Below are 18313 nucleotides of genomic sequence, written 5' to 3'. Positions count from 1 at the left end.
CCATAAACATATTCGCTAAGCTCGCACCACAAGGGGAGCCCATGGCTACCCCTTGTTTTTGCAAGTAGAATTTACCGTTAAACGTAAAAAAGTTGTTGGTAAGTACAATATCTATAAGTTCAGACACAAGATCAATATCCCTTTGTGGTGCTTTTCTATTTTTCATAAATAATGCTATCCACTCTACTGCTTCTAAATGGGGAATCGAGGTATATAAATCAACCATAGCAATAGTAAGGAAGTTTTCATTTTGGTTAACTTCTAAGGTATTTAAATTCTGTAAGAAAGTCCAAGAGTCTTTACATACTCTTGGTTCAAGTTTAATATATTTTTGTAGTATAACGTCAACCAACTTTGCACATGCATATGTCAAAGAACCTCTGCCATCGATGAGTGATCTCATAGGGGGGTTTTGTATGTTCTTATGAATTTTTGAAATTCCGAACATAACTGGCATTTTAGGGAAAAGTATGTTAATATAGTTAAATGTATCCAGGTCAGTTTTGGCTTCTATAAAAAAATCCCTAAAATAACCCCTAATCCTAGAGTATGCAACATTTGTCTCATTCAGCGAAGACAGAGAGTAAGCTGCATTATTCAGTACTAACTCCATTTTTTTATTGTAGTCAGCAATATCAAAAATAACAAGTCCGCCACCTTTATCTGGCTTAACGATGTGAACTTGAGCTGATTTAAGCAATTTCAGTGCTCGTGACTGTTCAACAGTGATATTCTTAATGTTATTACTAGTTCTATCTACACATAAATGTCCAATATCAAGTTCACAAACATTCTCAAACAAGTTTAGAAGTGGGTGTAATGGAGGATTAAATATACTAGCAGGTTTTAATACATTGTCAGTTTGCTCAGTATTACCTAGTAAGAAAGTAAGATTAAGTTTCCTTACATAACACTTTAAATCTATCAATGTTTTAGCCATATTCATATTTTTGCTCAAAACAAATGTGTTATCTTTAGACAGTAAATCAATTAGAGCGAGCTCTATGGTAATAGATGAAAAGTTGTAAACTTTAAAGTCACCTTTAGAATTGGTAAGAATGGCAAGTTTATGAGGATCAGTAAGGACATTCAAACCTATCTCTTCCGACGGTTGTTCCACCTTTTGTTCCTCTGGTTCTGAGGTTGACGTGACCCTGCTGTGGACATGTTGGTCAAATCCTGTTGAAAATTTGTAGTGGGTTGGTTGTTATTTGCTAACCCACTACGCTGGACATTGTTGGAACGAAGTCTTTCACTTCGTCTGATTGTATCAACAGGTTCGGTGTTGTTATCGAGGATGTCAGTAGGTGGTGACACTCCAACTTGGTTGTTTGATTGATTAACTCCAGTAAAAGGTGCTACTGGGTTAATATTCTGCCATACCTGTGTAACTTGTGGTTTAGGGCAAGCTGTTCCATTACTGTATGCTAGACGATCACAATTCATTTTTTTAATCTTGTTTATTTTAAGTCTATCCAGCAGTTGTTCAATACTGGTAAATACTCTATTGTAGTTGAATCTGTATCTAGCAAAGTCAAGGTCGAGTTTAATATCTTTATCCAGATCTTCGACCTCTTTTGCAATATTATCTATCTGCAATAAGTAATGTTTTACCATTAGCTCCATTAATTGGAATCCTTGTTGGTCAAATAGAGCAAGCAATTCTGAGTGGAAAACAGAATCTGGTATCAAACCAGTTGGAAATTGATGACTACGAAGCCCTTTTGGTACCATTTTTTCAGACAAACATTGTCTAAAATATACCACCTCTAGCTGAAGCTTTTTTAATTTGAGGAGTTTCATGTCGAATAATCTCAATTTATCGGCAATAGTACTTGCCTTTGTTTGCAACAAGGTGGTGTTAAGAGCCAGTTGTTCCTGATTGTTAATGAACCCATATGACAACTTTGTTGTGTCGTTCACCCAGTCAATAAAAGATGGAACACCTATAGGCTCATTCATGATACCAGACACAATATTAACAGAATTGCCTGCTTTAGAAACATTTGAACAAGGTTGCTGACCTGGTGGTATTGAACCCCCTGAAACATGAGATCCAAGTTCAGGGTTGTTAAGATTGCTTTGGAGAGACACATTCTCATGAGTCGAACAATTAGAAAAGTTATTTATGGTAAGTTCCTCACTACGTCACTTGTCAACAGAGTCAAGTTGAAGAGACATGTTGTCAATATGTTGTGACGAGTTAAGCACTTTAAGCATATCCGCAAGTTCTGTAGGTTGCGTATGCCCGAACAGATTCTGACTAGCTGGGCTAGTAGGAGATCCAGTTGCAATAACAGACTGTAAAGCAAACAAACTAGGCAAAAAGAAAACCAAAAACACACCAAACGAAGAGGATAACCAACAGCTAACAGCTAGTACTAGATAGTAATCCCAAGGAGAAGTTCTACTTTTAACGTAAAACAAGTTTATTATATAAACTTTCACGTTTTCGTCACACTTAATAAGGTAACTTCTTCAGAACCATAAGCAAACAGTGGCTACACAGTAACCGCTACATTTAAACATTGTTGCATCAAGTTATGTGACAAACGCTTACAGAAACTTAAAGGTAAAGTGTACAAGTAATAATCAAAGAATAAAAACAATCCTAATGTTTATTATGATAAGATGTTCAACTATTTGACAGTTATTAAAACTTCAATACCACCAGGTCTCAGCTATAAAATCCTAAAACTTGTACCTAAAATTGGTATTTTATGAAAAATGTAAAGCAAAATGACAGTCGCTCATGATATACTTTTTAAAGGGATGAAAATGGAACTGTGAGAACAAAATCTTTTTTCCTCCTTTGAACTTGATCTAAAACCCTCTTCTTTTGGATAAGATACTCCCTCACATATGTGAGGGCCTGCTATACCTTCCTCTAGTGATATCCAATTACGACACCCCCCCACCCCCGGAAGGCTACTTTTACTGTTGGACCATGGCTTGACAGAGGCAAACATATATTCTCAGCCCATAGGATGCATACTATATTCCTCTCTTTTCAGTAGGTGGCAGTATTGAAACAGGCCATATTGCCTCCTTTCCACCTGGGATGGGCAAGTTGACATCAGACAAGCATCCCCCACCTTGTTCCACCAGTACTTAAGCTGGTAAATGATCGCAAGTCATCTGTGTCATTGTCAGGACGTCATACCTTTATGCCATGGAGCTGGGCAAGCACAAGATTCCTTCTACTCTTAACTAAATGTGCATGTAGGTAAAATCAGTAAAAATGCTTTTCCAAAATTTAATGTATAAAGCAGCAGGGCTAAATCACAAGCTACTGTTTATTTACAGCTGGTATTTTGACAGGAATAGAGGGCATTCATCAAGCACCACAAAAAAGAGACTTAAAACTCTAAGAAAAAAAAAATATATATATATATATATATATATATATATATATATATATATATGCCACTCCCCCTAAATTAAGCAATCCAATCACAACAAAGAAAAATCCATATTTATATCATTCCATGTATCCAATTACATTGTATTGTACTAACTCTCATATATCACACTCCACTTACTTAACTACTTGCTACTTATGGCTTTTAATGTTATAAGTCATAACCAGACAAAATAATAGTTCTAAATCATCCACATATCAAAACTCAGTTACAACTAACAATTATTCCTACCCACTTGTAACATTATCACTTTAACTTAGACAGATCAGAAACATGAGTAGCAAGCAATATGGTAACTTTATACTTCATCAATCCTGCTATTTCTGTCTATTACGGCTCACATAACCTTTTATCATACATAACTTAGCACACAATCTACGTACACTACCCCCGTCCCAGACTCACTACAATTAAAATGTACAATTTTAATAATAGCACCAACAATCTAAACTCCCACAAACAAAAAACATGTACCATTTACCTTACTCACACAACAATCTTATCCTAATGTTACACAGAAATAAGATAATATTTATATCAAAATACTTAAAATGTATAGATCACTTTGAATCACAGCTCATACTTAGTGGGGATTGTGAAGGCCGCCAGCCTAGCTAGATAGAATTGTGTGAATAATTCTATGTCATTGTAGATATTAATATAATCCACAGGCTTGTTCTACAAATGTAAAGAGAACTATGTGTTATGATTAAACTATATGTTGTGCTGAGCTTCAAAAATGTAACCACAGTGCACGCTGCTGGAAGAAAGCTGATAAGTCAAGCATCGTATGACAGTTTGATCTCCAGCTCGGAGACAGGAGGTCTGGACTAAGGAATTAGGTTCATAGGTTCATAGGTTTATACTAGGCTATCTGCCCTAAGGCATTTATAAGCCTAGCCCAAAGTTGTGTGGCTTCATACCTTATATGAAAAAATACTGTACCCATTAGTTTGTTGTGCCTCTGTCCAGCAGTGACACAGAGATGATTCCCGGGGTAAACCTACGATCTCCCATCCACAGGTCAAGATTTCTCTTGAACAGAGCCAGCGAGGTGCTCTGCCTCACATGGACCAGGATTTTATTCCACAGCATAGGGAGTCTCTGAGTGATAAATCTATCCCTCCAGCACATCCTATTTATATCCGTGCTAAGGTTTAAGTCGCTTGCTCTAGTGGTTTTGTTGGATTTGGATTTTTTGAGGTGGAGCATGTCCATTAATTCCGGGTTGGACATGGCCTTGTATGTCAGGCATATGTCACCTCTGAGCAGACGGTATGTGACTGAATAGAGCTGGAGTTTCTTCAATCTGGCAGCATATGACAAATTTTGGAGTCCCTTTATCCTTTTGGTGAGGAACTTTTGGGGTCTCTCCAATTGCTGCAGATGTCGGGTGAGAAACATCCCGAATGGGGCATTGTACTCGATTATTGGTCTGATAAGTGAAGAGTACAGGGAACAATGACCTCACTAGATCTGGATGTGAATCCTTCATGATCAGGTGGGCAATGTAGAAGGTCTTTCTAACCACTTTAGCAATGTAGTGTCAAAGAAAGGCCACTGTCAACCTGGGTCCCCAGGTCCCTGATAACCTCTTCTGTGCTTAGCATTGCCACCTATATGGTAGCTTGGGTTACCTTGTTTTTCCCGAAGGGTATGACTATACATTTTTGGCGTTTAACTTCAGGCCATGGCTCTGGCACCAGCTATCTGTTTCCGTGAGTCCCTTCTGAAGGATATCCATGTCCAATGCACTTTCCACTATGGCACCTAGTTTGCAGTCGTCTGCAAACTTTGTCAGCCAAAGTCCTCCCATGTTGGCCTGTACTTCTGAGAAGTAGATGCCGAACAATAGGGGGCCAAGGACCGAGCCCTGTGGGACACCACCTGTGACCGGCTTGGAGTCTGACATAGCGCCAGCAACTCTAACCCTGTGGGTTCTGTCCTTAAGCCAGTTTGCAACCCATCTTGTGACATATGGGTTTACATTTAAGCTGGTAAGTTTTTCTACAATACCCGAGTGGGGTATTGTGTTGAAAGCCTTTGCAAGGTCAAGGTAGGCTGTATGGACTGCCTTTCCCTCATCAATGGCCTTGGTGACTGTTTCAAAGAAGTCGACCAAGTTCAAAAGGCATGATCTGCCCTTGACGAAGCCAAACTGGGTCAGGTCCAATGTCTGCAAGTCCCCTATATCTTTGTTTATGAGCTCCATTATCATCCTCTCCATAGCTTTGCAGACTAGACTTGTTAAGCTTATGGGGCGGTAATTACCAGGGTCCATAGAGGCACAGCCTTTGTGGAGTGGGACCACAGTTGCCGTTCGCCACTCCTTGGGCACGTATCCTGTGGTAAGGCTGAGATTAAACAGCTGCCTTATGTGCGGGTTTAATTCCTCATTTAGCTCGTGTAGCACACAGCCGGGACACCATCTGGTCCCATTGATGCTGTGTTTTAGCTTTAGAGAGCAGCTTTCACCTGCGCATTTGAGATGTCTGGGAGGCTACACTCCGCTGGGATAGTTATCTCTCCTTTAGGGGAGAGGGGTGAAGTTTGCACTGAACCTGTCTGTCAGTATGTTGGCAATGTCTGTGGGTTCAGTGATTTTTGTATCATTTTGGACTAATTCTGAGCATATCTGGGAGTTTCCACCCAGGTTCCTAACATAGCTGAAAAAGCCTTATGATTGTCCTTTGAATCCATGGCAATTTTTCTCTCAAAATTGGCCTTAGTTGATTTTATGAGTGCTCGTATTTTTTTACTAATAATGATCAGGGGTGACTTCCCTTTTATGGATTTTGTTCTATCATGTAATAGCTTTCTCCTCTTATTGTAAAGTTTGTTAATGGCTGGGGTCCACCAGACTGGACGTTTGCCCTTTGTGGAAAGAGTCTTGGTTTTATTCTTTCTATTGTCTTAGGACAAGAGTTAATTACTAGATTTTACATGTAAAATGTCTTATTGCTGTGGCTTCCTGCAGGTGCAGATTACAAAACGAAATGCAAATTCTGAGTTTCTGTTAGCCTGGGAAACTAAATCAGAACTGTTAAGAATGATGTAATCTGAAATGACTCAGCAGTACGGTGTTATCAATTTAAGACTTTCCCAGAGAGAAAGATAGGGTATTTTGGATTTTGTCTGAACCTGAACACATCAACTCACTGCCTTTGCTCTGTAAGTAAGATATTTATTTAGAGCAGTGATTTCTTCTAGAGATATAACCATATTAGTCTAGCTGTTTTCTATATTTATGTCAGACTATTCTACAGTATTATTTTAAAGCATTTTCCTGTGATTTCTGAACTCAGTAATGTCATTGTGTTGAAATAATAGGTATTGTCTTGTGTTTTTATTATTTATTATTAAATATTTTTAAACCTTTCAACTGTGGCTGTTTTGTGTAGAGATAATTTAAGCTCTTAGCGTACATTGCATGTATTATGTGATGCTGTCCAAGCCACTCCAATAGCTTTAGACCTGGGTCACACTTGCTAATTGGATAATAATACTGCACAGTAAAATTGGACACCTTTTGGTAAGGGCCTTATTAGTAGCTAATAAATAGTGGTTGGTGGCAGTGGATTGCTACCTTATAGCCTGGGCAGAAAGGGGCATAGCTGGAGAACCGGTGCCAGCCTTACCCAGGAGTATCTGTGTATTTGTATATAACTCATATCTTAAAGTGTGTGTGTGTGTGTGTGTGTGTGTGTGTGTGTGTGTGTGTGTGTGTGTGTGTGTGTGTGTGTGTGTATCTGTTTGTGTGTGTGTGTGTGTGTGCGTGTGTGTGCGTGTGTGTGTGTGTGTGTGTGTGTGTGTGTGTGTGTGTGTGTGTGTGTGTGTGTGTGTGTGTGTGTGTGTGTGTGTTAGCTACTCGGGCAGGGGCATGAAGCACTGGTTGGACAGAGAGGGTGCTGGAGATTTTAGCTTGACCACTAGGCTGAGATCTGTACCCTAAAGCTGTGCCAGTGGAGATTTTTATTGGGGATCTGGATAGAAAGGGACTAACCAGCCTCAGACTGACTGTGATCTCTGTGTGCTCTTAAGGGAAATTGTACTTTACTGTGTGTGCACTTGTTATCCTTACAAATGTGCACTCCCCTCACTTATACTAGTGGTGAGGATTGAGGCTCCTTGATTACTGGGCCAGTGCACGGGCATTATATATTAATTGTTTGGCAATGGTGGGATATCCACATCAAATATTAATTGTTTGATAGTGGTGAGTAAGCCACATCACATACTAATTGGCTTGTAGTGGTGTGGATAGTGAACTCCTGTAGCTTGTGTACAGTGATCACTGAAGGTGTTTTTGTACTCTAAATCAGCCATGCAGTGAACACTCAGAGTTCAGATCATAACTGTTTTATTTATTTGTTAGCTTAGTCAGGGTGATCAAGCAAGCACGTCAGCAGAGGAGTATGGCAAGCTGACAAGGAGCCATTTGGCTGAGATGTGCCAGGCTAAGGGACTGGTGCATGGAAACCTGACTAAGGCAGACCTGATTGCAGCTTTGGTCACAGCTGCATCAGAAAACAGCAATCAGGAGGATGATCAGACTGGCCATGGAGATGTACAACACTCAGAGAATGTACAGCTCAACCTTTCTGCAGACAGCTTAAAAATTCATCTGGAGCTAAAGAGACTTGAGTTGGAGGCCAGGTGTTTGGAAATGGAAGCTGTGGAGAAGGAAAGGCAGAGGCAGCATGAAAATGAGATGCTGACTCTTCACTAGAGTTATGGAGGTAATGGGGAAGGGAGTAACCAGACCCCAGAAGCACAAAAGGTCAGTAAATTTCTTCCCTAGTTTACAGAGGGGAGTCATTTTGATAGTTTCGTTCATCTGTTTGAGAGGGTATGTAAATAGTATGATGTTAACCAAAGGCTCTGGGTACAGTTCCTGACCCCCTTACTCCATGGTAAAGCTGTAACTGTGCTGTCTAAATTGTGTGAACATTATTTTTTTGATTATACTGCTGTTAAGAATTGTTTGCTAGAATTTTTTAAGTTAACACCTGAAACTTATAGGAAAAAGTTTTGTGAGCATAGAAGCAAGGCAGATGAAAGTGTGTGTGAATATGTTGCTGAATTGAGCACTTATTTTCATAGGTGGGTGAGTGGATGTCAGGTCACCACTTTTGAAGGGCTGGCAGACCTTTTGGTGAGGGAACAAGCCTGTAGCACTTTCCCTGATGACATGAGGATCTGGTTAGCTGATAGACAATGTGCTAGTTCAGATGAGTTGGGGAAGAAGGGAGACCTATACCTAGCAAGCAAGGCATCACTGCACAGGAAAGGGACACCCAGTGCTGCTCATGGGTCTAAAGGAACCCATGGTGGGCAGCCCAGACTGCCCCAACAGACTCTGCCAGTAGCAGGGGAAGCTACTAGTTCAGGTACACGTACAAGACCTAGGGTTACATTTTTTGAATGCAACCAGTGGGGCCATGTGGCATATAGATGTCCACAAAGGCAAGGTGAGGAACAAAAGGTGAGAGAGCCAGTAAGTGGGAAAGATAAAATGCCAATAGTAGGTTGTCTTGTGACAACAGGGATACCAAACTACCATCCTGCAGATGTCCTGATAGGGAAGGATTTGGATGAGGCAGTACTATGTGTTAATGCAGTTACACACAGTCAGGCTTGGAGACCAGCATGTGGGTCTGGTAGCCTGGGGGAGACCCAAACAGACTGCACACTTGCAACCAGGACTGGTGAGGTGGTTACTTCATGGAGGGAGCTACCCTGTAGCAGTGAGACTGAAGGTGAGCCACAGCTACTTGTTCCCTTGGACAGAGTGACTGCAAAGGTAGGGGTGAATAGTAGTACCCAGGCTGATAGTGAGGCACCGCTGTCAGAGGATACCAGACTTCCTGTGGAAGTGGAGGTGGGAAGGGGTACAAAGAGAGAGTTGAGACAGGCTCAGCTCTCAGACCCTACATTGCAATGCCTGAGGCAGGTAGCTAGTGAGACACCTGATTCTCAAGGGAAGGGGGGGTCTATATACTGCAACAAAGGGTTATTGTATAGAGAGTGGACCCCTGAGGGAGGGCTAGAAGGTGAGAGAATACAGCAGTTGGTAGTGCCTAGAGCCTACTGTCTGGCACTTCTGGCCATAGCAAAAAGCACAAAGGCCAGCAGACTGTGGTATAGAAATACTTTATTAAAGCATATATAAATGGAGCAGTAACAAACCAGTTTCAGCTAAGCAAGTTAAGCAGCCTTCATCAGAGTTAAGTCAAGTTAAGCAGCCTTCATCAGTGTTAAGTCAAGTTAAGCAGCCTTCATCAGTGTTAAGTGAAGGCTGTTTAACTTGCTTAGCCAAAACTGAACCAGTACTAAAGACAGCATAACCTCACAATTTCAGATACTTCACTGAATCCATACTAGCCCTCACAAACTATAATTGCTCTTCCCCTACCCAGACTAACTAAGCTTGATCCCAATAACTTCTCTTTCCAACCTTTCCCAATAAACACCATATTTAAATATCGCGTAAGGCTTAAACCTATTACACTTGCTGCTGACTATCTACCTACCGAATATCTAAAAATAGCTGCAGAAGCAATATCCTATCCAGCATCCATATTAATAAACCAATTAATTTCAGAACAGTGAGTCCCTAAAATTTGGAAAGTATCACATAAGGTTGAAACTCGACAGAATTATCAGATTACGAGCCAATAGTTATACTACCACCATTATCTAAAATAAGTGGGAGGTGCAGCCATTCACAAATCTTAATCTAATAACCAACAATCTTCTAGCTAATACTCAGCATGGTTTCCACTGTAATCATAGTATCACCATTGCCCTTAACTTTATTAACATTACTAACCACCATCTCAATGATGACAATTTAGTTTCCTCTATCGTTCCTGATATTTCCAAAGCTTTTGATACTGTCTCTCATTCTAAACTCTTATCTAAACTTTTGGAACTTAAACTTAGCCATTCTGCACTTACTTAGTTCCAGCAATATATAACTGGTGCCAGCAAGCTGTAAAATGGTAACAACATCTCTCTTCACTACTGCCTTAAACCTTGGGAGTACCAGATGGATCTATTCTGCGCCCTCTCCTTTTTATTATCTTTACTAACAATCTTCATTTTGCCAGCTCACTTGCCTCCATAGTTCAACATGTAAATGATTCCACCATGATTTGTGCCACCCCAACACTACAAAAACTCCAAAAAATCACCCAGCAGTCATTCAGTGCAATGGAATCCTGGCTAAACAATGCACAACTTATACTTAACCCAAACAAAACAAAACTCGTACACTTCTATCCAACTAGAGCTGCAGACCCCCACCCACCATTCAGTATATCATCATCAAGCCATAGAATTATTTCTCCAGTTTCCCAAACAAAATTACTTGGAGTGGTCATTGATCATAATATGAAATTCAACATAAATATATCATAGACAATAAAAAAGTTCACAAAAAATAGGAATCCTGTACAACAACTGGCACTTTCTAAACAAATCTTCAAAGGCCACTGTGCCAAGAACTCATCTTATCTCTGCGCTACTATACGCCTCAGAAATTCTTAAAAACATTAAGAAATCTGACCTAGCAAAGCTCAAAATCTGCTATAATAAAATCGCAAAATTTTCCACAGTGACAAATTTCAGATCCCATCCTTGATTGGCTTTTAAAACAACTATTGTGGCTAGAACTATGAAATCAACTCACCTTCATCCATCGAATACTAAATCAGCCAGAAAAAACACCAGTACTTCAAAATCTACTAATACACTACTCCAATAACAAGGTATTCCATTCCCCTAACAAATCCTTCTTAAATATATCCAAACCTAACAATGCAGTTGGTGTTTTACTTTACTCAAACTGTATAGCCAAACCTTCAAATTCCCTGCCATTAAATATTAGAACAACTACTAACACTTCCAACTTAAAAAAAAACTCACACCTATGAATTCTGGACCTGCTCTTGCACAAATCTTGGTTAGGAAATAGATGTCTTAATGCAGGTCTTAATGCAGCTAAAATAACACAACCTGTTATGTTTGTATATGAATAGTATACCTTACTAAGCATATGTATACTTAACTTGCTTGTTTTTTTTTTTACCCTCCATCACAGTACTGCTGTTCTTTTTATTCCTACCCAAATTATATGATTGTATTAGTGAAATGTATAACATGTATTTTTCATTTTGTTTTGTATTTGAGATTGAATCAACATTTGTATGTGTACATTGTACATGTATCGTACTGTTATTTATAAATGTGGAGCTTTTCTCCCTGGGCCTCCGCTGAAAAAGGACATCTTGTCCATTTGGACTTTCTCAGTAAACAAATGTAAAATAAATAAATAAAATAACACATACACACACACACACACACACACATATATATATATATATATATATATATATATATAGTAAAATTAATGTCTTTTGGCTTTTCCCGGTTAGGGGTCGCCACAGCGGAACTCCCATCTGCTAATGACTGGCAGTGGATTTTTACTGTACTGAGTTGCCAACCCGACGCCCAACCTTCAAAGAAGACACATGCATTCATGCATGCACCTACCTACATGTCTTTAATGTCACTCGACCACGGGGAGGACATGCAGACTCAACACAGAAGGAGCTACAGCTGAGAATCGAACCTCTTACTGTGAGGCAACAATGCTAACTGCTGCACCACTGCGGTCTATATACAGTGGATATAAAACAGTGTACACACCCCTGTTAAAATGCCAGTTTTTTGCGATAAAAAAATGAGACCACAATAAATCATTTCAAAACTTTTCCCACGTTTAATGTGACCTATAACTTGTACACTTCAATTGAAAAACAAACAAATCTGTTGGGGGAAAAATATAAAAAATAAAAAAACATACAAAAAGCTGGTTGCATAAGTGTGTACACCCTAAAACTAATACTTTATTGAAGCACCTTTTGATTTAATGACAGCATCCAGTCTTCTAGGGTATGAGTCTATCAGCATGGCACATCCAGACTTGGCAATATTTGCCCACTCTTCCTTACAAAAGTATTCCAAATCTGTTAGATTGCGAGGGCATCTCTTGTGCACAGCCCTCTTCAGGTCACTCCACAGATTTTCCATTGGATTTAGGTCTGTGCTCTGGCTGGGCCATTCCAAAACTTTAATTTTCTTCTGGTGAAGCCATTCTTTTGTTGATTTGGATGTAGGCTTGGGGTCATTGTCATGTTGAAAAGTAAAATTCCTTTTCATCTTCATCTTTCCAGCAAATGCCTGAAGGTTTTGGGTCAAAAGTGACTGGTATTTGGAACTGTTCATAATTCCCTCCACCTTGACTAAAGCCCCGGTTCCAGCTGAAGAAAAGCAACCCCAAAACATGATACTGGCACCACCATGCTGAACCTTGGGGATAGTGTTCTTTTGGTGATGCGAAGTGTTGTTTCTGCGCCAAACGTACTTTTTGGAATTGTGGCCAAAATGTTCAACCTTGGTCTCATCAGACCATAACACATTTTCCCACATGCTTTTGGGAGACTTGATGTATTGTTCTGCAAATTTTAGCTGGACCTGGATGTTTTTCTGTGTTAGAAAAGGCTTCCATCTTGCAACCATACCCCATAGTCCAGACATATGGAGAATACCGGAGATTGTTCTCACATGTAGTACACAACCAGTACTTGCCAAAAACTCCTGCAGCTCCTTCGGTGTTGCTGTAGGTCTCTTGGCAGCCTCCCTGACCAGTTTTTTGGCTTGTCTTTTCATCAATTTTGGAGGGACATCCAGTTCTTTGCAAATCACTGTTGTCCTATATTTTCTCCACTTTTTGATGACTGTCTTCACTGTGTACCATGGTATATCCAATGCTGTGGAATTTTTTTGTACCCTTCTCCTGACTGATACCTTTCAACAATAAGATCCCTTTGATGCTTTGTAAGCTGTCTGCGAACCATGACTTTTGCTGTAGCAGGCAATTGAGTAAATGTCAGAAAAATCCTACTAGGACAGCTGATCATTTGGGGTTAATCAGAGTCTCTTTAATGGATGGCAGGTGTGTACCCAAGAAGACTGAATGCTGTAATTAAATCAAAAGGTGCTTCAACAAAGTATTAGTTTAAGGGTGTGCACACACAACAAAGTATAAGTTTAAGGGCGTGCACACTTATGCAACCGGCGTATTGTACATTTTTTTATTTTTTATATTTTTTCCCCTAACAGATTTGTTTTTCAATTAAATTGTAAAGGTTATAGGTCACATTAAAAGTGAGAAAAGTTTTGAAATGATTTATTGTGGTCTCATTTTTTTATATCAGAAAAACCTGGCATTTTAACATTTTATATCCACTGTGTGTGTGTGTGTGTATATATATATATATATATATATATACATATATATACATATATATATATATATGGATTCACTTCAGAAGCTCAAAATACTGAAATATCGAAATTCAGTATTTCGAGCACATAAAGTGGAATCCTGACAAGAGCAAAACCTCAGAAGCGCGACATTCAAAACCTCAAATACCGGAGGTTTTGAATTTTGCATTTATGAGGTTTCACTGTGGTTATGGATACAGGTAAGTGTGTATGCATTAAGGGTTTTGGGTAGGGGCTGTGGTGTGTGTCAGTGTGTTTTATTGCTGTGATGTGTGTGTGCGAGGAGAATGTAGCTTGTGTAGTGGTGTTTTGTGTGTGTTTGTATGTAATGCGACCTCGGAGTGAGAATTTTTAAGTAGGGTAGGTGTGGGGGTGCAGCCCCCCTGCTTTTATATAGTAGAGAGCTTGGGTTTGTGTGTGTGTGTGTGTGTGTGTGTGTGTGTGTGTGTGTGTGTGTGTGTGTGTGTGTGTGTGTGTGTGTGTGGAGTCTGAAATTCAAAATCTCCAGTGTGTAAGATTTTGAATTTCGCACTTCTGAGTTTTCCTTGTTGTTAGATTTCAACTTTATAGCCTCAAAATACTGAATTTTAACATTTCAGTATTTCGAGGATATAAAGTGAATCCATGTATATACATATATATATATATATATATATATATATATATATACATATGCACACACACACACACACACACACACACACACACACACACACACACACACACACACGCACACACCCCAAAGAGGTTTTTTCCGTTTTCACTTTGGAATATAACTCATGAAGCAATGGCACAGGTGCATCTCTGCAGCTGTATCCACTGTAGCCTCACAAAGATATATTCAGCTTTAAGAAACCTTCAGTTAAGAACTACAGCCTAACAAACTTAATTTCACTGTAAGTAAAGGGCAGCACATACCCATATTTGCAAATATCACATTCCTTCCATTCATCCATCCACAACCCCCTTTTCCCATTTTTACACATGGGGACAGGGTGTCACTTCAACAGTGACAATTATCTAGAGTGAAGGTTTACACCGCCAGGTGGTTTGCCCTGTCACGGCAGTTCTTCCATACTACACACTCACACACACACTCACACCTATGGCCAATTTAGAGTGTCCAATCCACCTACTGCATGTCTTTGGAATGTGGGAGAAAAATTAAGCACCCAGAGGAAACCCACACAAACACAGGGAGGACATGCAGACTCTAGACAGAAGAAACCCTAGCCAAGAATTGCACAGGTGAACCTCTTGCTGTGAGCTAATGTGAGGCAACATCACTATCCACTGTATCATCCCCAACCTTAACTAAAAATGATCAACTGGAATGTAACATTATTTTAAAACTTTGAAAATAGTACCTTATTTTTTTTAAATTATGTCATTGTATAATAGCAATATATAATGTCTGGATTGTGATTAATGTAGGAGTTATCTACACCAAAACATGGTATTGCTCAGTTATTTAACAAAAAAGTGATTACAGAGAAGTATTTCAGTAAATATAGGCTGCTATCAGGAAAGAGGTTAAGCAGACAGTTTAGACATGCGAGTGGTAAACTACAGCACAAGGTTAAAAAAATGCTAGCCAGCTTTCACCAAAGTAGCAGCTGGAAATAAAGGAAGAAATTTGGGAATTATTGAGGTTATCCAGGAATAGGTGAGGAGAGGTTCGCAACAACATCTCTCCTAGTGGGAAGGAAACGTCATCATGTTATTTAGCAAGTACTAATTGAAGCTGCACAAATGTAACTCAAAATATAAAAGTATACAGTTGCATTACATTGTATAACACTGGATGAAAACTGCCAGCTAGATTTGTAATGAGATTATAAACTCATTATCTATGCACTGTGTCATATTGCGTACTAGTGTTTTGTTGCAAAGGGTGCAGAGTGGGTAACTGATCTTACAAATCCCCCTACACTAACTCCTTCAATAGCCCAGTGGAAGGGTTGGCACACAGGTGAATCTTTCAAAGTTAAAGCCAATGAGTCACATTAAAGTCACATTAAAGATCTATGTCTGAAGTTATCATTTTAGAAAATGAATGAAGTGAAATGTATCCTGGCCCAGCAGCAGAGGATGACTTTTAGCAGTATAATATATAGCTAGAGGGACAGCGAAGTAAAAATGAAATTACAGAAAGATAACTATATTCACACATCAGCACGCAGTTGTGTTATACGTGGGATGACCTTGGTTCAGTAGACATTGTCACAGTTAACTGTTGACCAGTGAAGAGTAAGGAAACTAACATTGTCTGCAAGGTGATGGATACCTGGTCATTTCTCATACAGTGTGCATAAAAGATTAATTAAAGTGCTATAGAAGAAACTGTCGCACTGAATAGTGTATGCCCTCCTGACTTTGTCTCGTTTGCTAACACTTTATCATTTCACATCTCATTCCCAGGTCTTGATCAGTCCATTCTAGCACAGCAACAAGCTTTCATTAACCAACAAGCCTATTTCCTGGTTAGTACATTTTTTTATACTTTGATGAAAATAAAAAAGTTGTAATGAAAATGCTGTCTAAATAATGATCGTACTACATCATATTCTGCTGCTGGCAGCACAGGCTTTGTGTGAGTGTGTGTGTGTGTGTGTGTGTGTGTGTGTGTGTGTGTGTGTGTGTGTGTGTGTGTGTGTGTGTGTGTGTGTGTGTGTGTGTGTGTGTGTGTGTGTGTGTGTGTGTGTGTGAGTGTGTCTGTGTGTGTGTGTGTGTGTGTGTGTGTGTGTGTGTGTGTGTGTGTGTGTGTGTGTGTGTGTGTGTGTGTGTGTGTGTGTGTGTGTGTGTGTGTGTGTGTGTGTGTGTGTGTGTGTGTGTGTGTGTGTGTGTGTGTGTGTGTGTGTGTGTGTGTGTGTGTGTGTGTGTGTGTGTGTGTGTGTGTGTGTGCTCACTCTTTCCTGAGCTGGATTTAATACTATAAACTTGGAAATTAACACATCATGCATGAAATGAAACTACTGTACAAGTGACATATATACGGTAATGTTTGGGATAGGAAATGGTTAATTAGTACTGCCATAGACAGAACAATGCATTGGCCATCAAATATCACTTAATAGCCCACAGTTACTTCTTGAGCTACTGTGCTTCTAAACTAGCTTTGTGATGTCTAAGCCAGGTAAACTGAGTGTATAACAAATCATTCCTTAAACTGATCTGTGTCTGTAAAAAGAGCTGCACTTACCCAAATGTGCAGATGTGAAAGAAAAAAAAAATGCAGCCTATCAAAGTGGGGGGTGGTACTCAAAGTGAGTCTTTAGCATTAGATTGCAGCAGTATGCAGCAAAGTTACAAGAGTGAGTATGGTTTCTACTACCTGCTGTATCAAAAACTGTGAGTTTATCATTGTAGATCATGTATTTTGTGAGCAACTAAATGTAAGGTAGCTGATCTGCTAAATGTTTGGATAATTAACTTTTTGCTGCAACAAATTACATTTGGGTAACTCTACTGGACAGTATGTTTGCATAATGTTTGCATAATCTTTGAAACTTTTCCTTTCAGAGGAATCTTCAAACTTTCAACGGTCTTAATACCACACTGGGAGAAAGAAGCTTTTCTGCGGAAGTCATTCACTCTGCATATGTTTTCAGAAATGGTAGATTATTGTACAAGGGATTTATACTGAGGAAACACATGCGGTTGTATCATTCAGACTGAAGAGACAGCTGCCCAGATTGCCATAACTCATCACATTTCATTGAACATAGAGTTAATTTTATTAATTAGGTGTGTGCTGGGTCAAAGCCCTTGTGGTGCTATAACTCACCACATATTTCACTGAACATGGAGTTAATTATATTAATTAGGCGTGTACATGGGTCAAAGCCCTTACCATGACAGTATAGGGGAGTTTACCCATGTAAAAAACTTTTGTAACTTGCTTGTTTTCCCCTGTCAGTCTCAACTGACTGTACTTTGCTGAAAGTTTGTTCAGTGAGGTAGTCCATATGCATCTTAAATTCATGACACATACACACACACACACACACACACACACACACACACACACACACACGTCTCCTTACATTCAAGTGAACCTTCCTTACATGACCTTGAAAAACACAGAAAATATAACAGACTGAGGTTAAGACAACTTGTAAAATCATGGAAAGCAGCAATCTTCTACATGCATTCAAGACTTCTCTCTGTGCCCTGAATATGACCCAGGTGACCCGTGTTCATTTAGTGGCATGGGTGCTTGGGGGTTGGATGCCAGGAAGGGTTCAAGTGGTAAACATCTGCTTGCCCATCCTGGAGGGATGGAGGTGGTCTGGCTCTCTGTGCTGGGGATAACTATTGAAGGTTTGCAATCACCTTTACAGTAGCACAGGGTGGCACCGTAGAAGCAGAACATATAGTTCCACCCAGTATCACTGGATATCACCCTTTTTTGGCTCTCTGTCTGTCTTTCCCTGATCATCAGCTGTCCTCTACAAACAGACCCATCTTCTACCCTTCAGCCGTTAGGGAGTAAGTTGCCTCTCCATGAAGAGACTGTCAGATTGCAAGCTGTGGAC

General features: G+C 39.7%; 1 protein-coding gene across 1 annotated transcript in view; it reads left to right on the top strand.

Annotated features, from left to right (window-relative positions):
- Positions 1 to 18313, top strand: part of MYO15A (myosin XVA) — a 1299796-nt gene that overhangs the window by 594312 nt on the left and 687171 nt on the right. Inside the window, exon 35 of the mRNA XM_044070057.1 lies at positions 16197 to 16258. Coding sequence (XP_043925992.1) covers positions 16197 to 16258 — 62 coding nt within the window. The remainder of the gene's footprint in view (positions 1 to 16196; positions 16259 to 18313) is intronic.

Source organism: Protopterus annectens, chromosome 1.part0 (genome assembly GCF_019279795.1).
Source record: "Protopterus annectens isolate FY-2018-M chromosome 1.part0, PAN1.0, whole genome shotgun sequence".
Classification (NCBI taxonomy): Eukaryota; Metazoa; Chordata; order Ceratodontiformes; family Protopteridae; genus Protopterus; species Protopterus annectens.
Note: the sequence above shows the minus strand (reverse complement) of the source record. Positions and strands in the feature narration are given on the sequence as shown.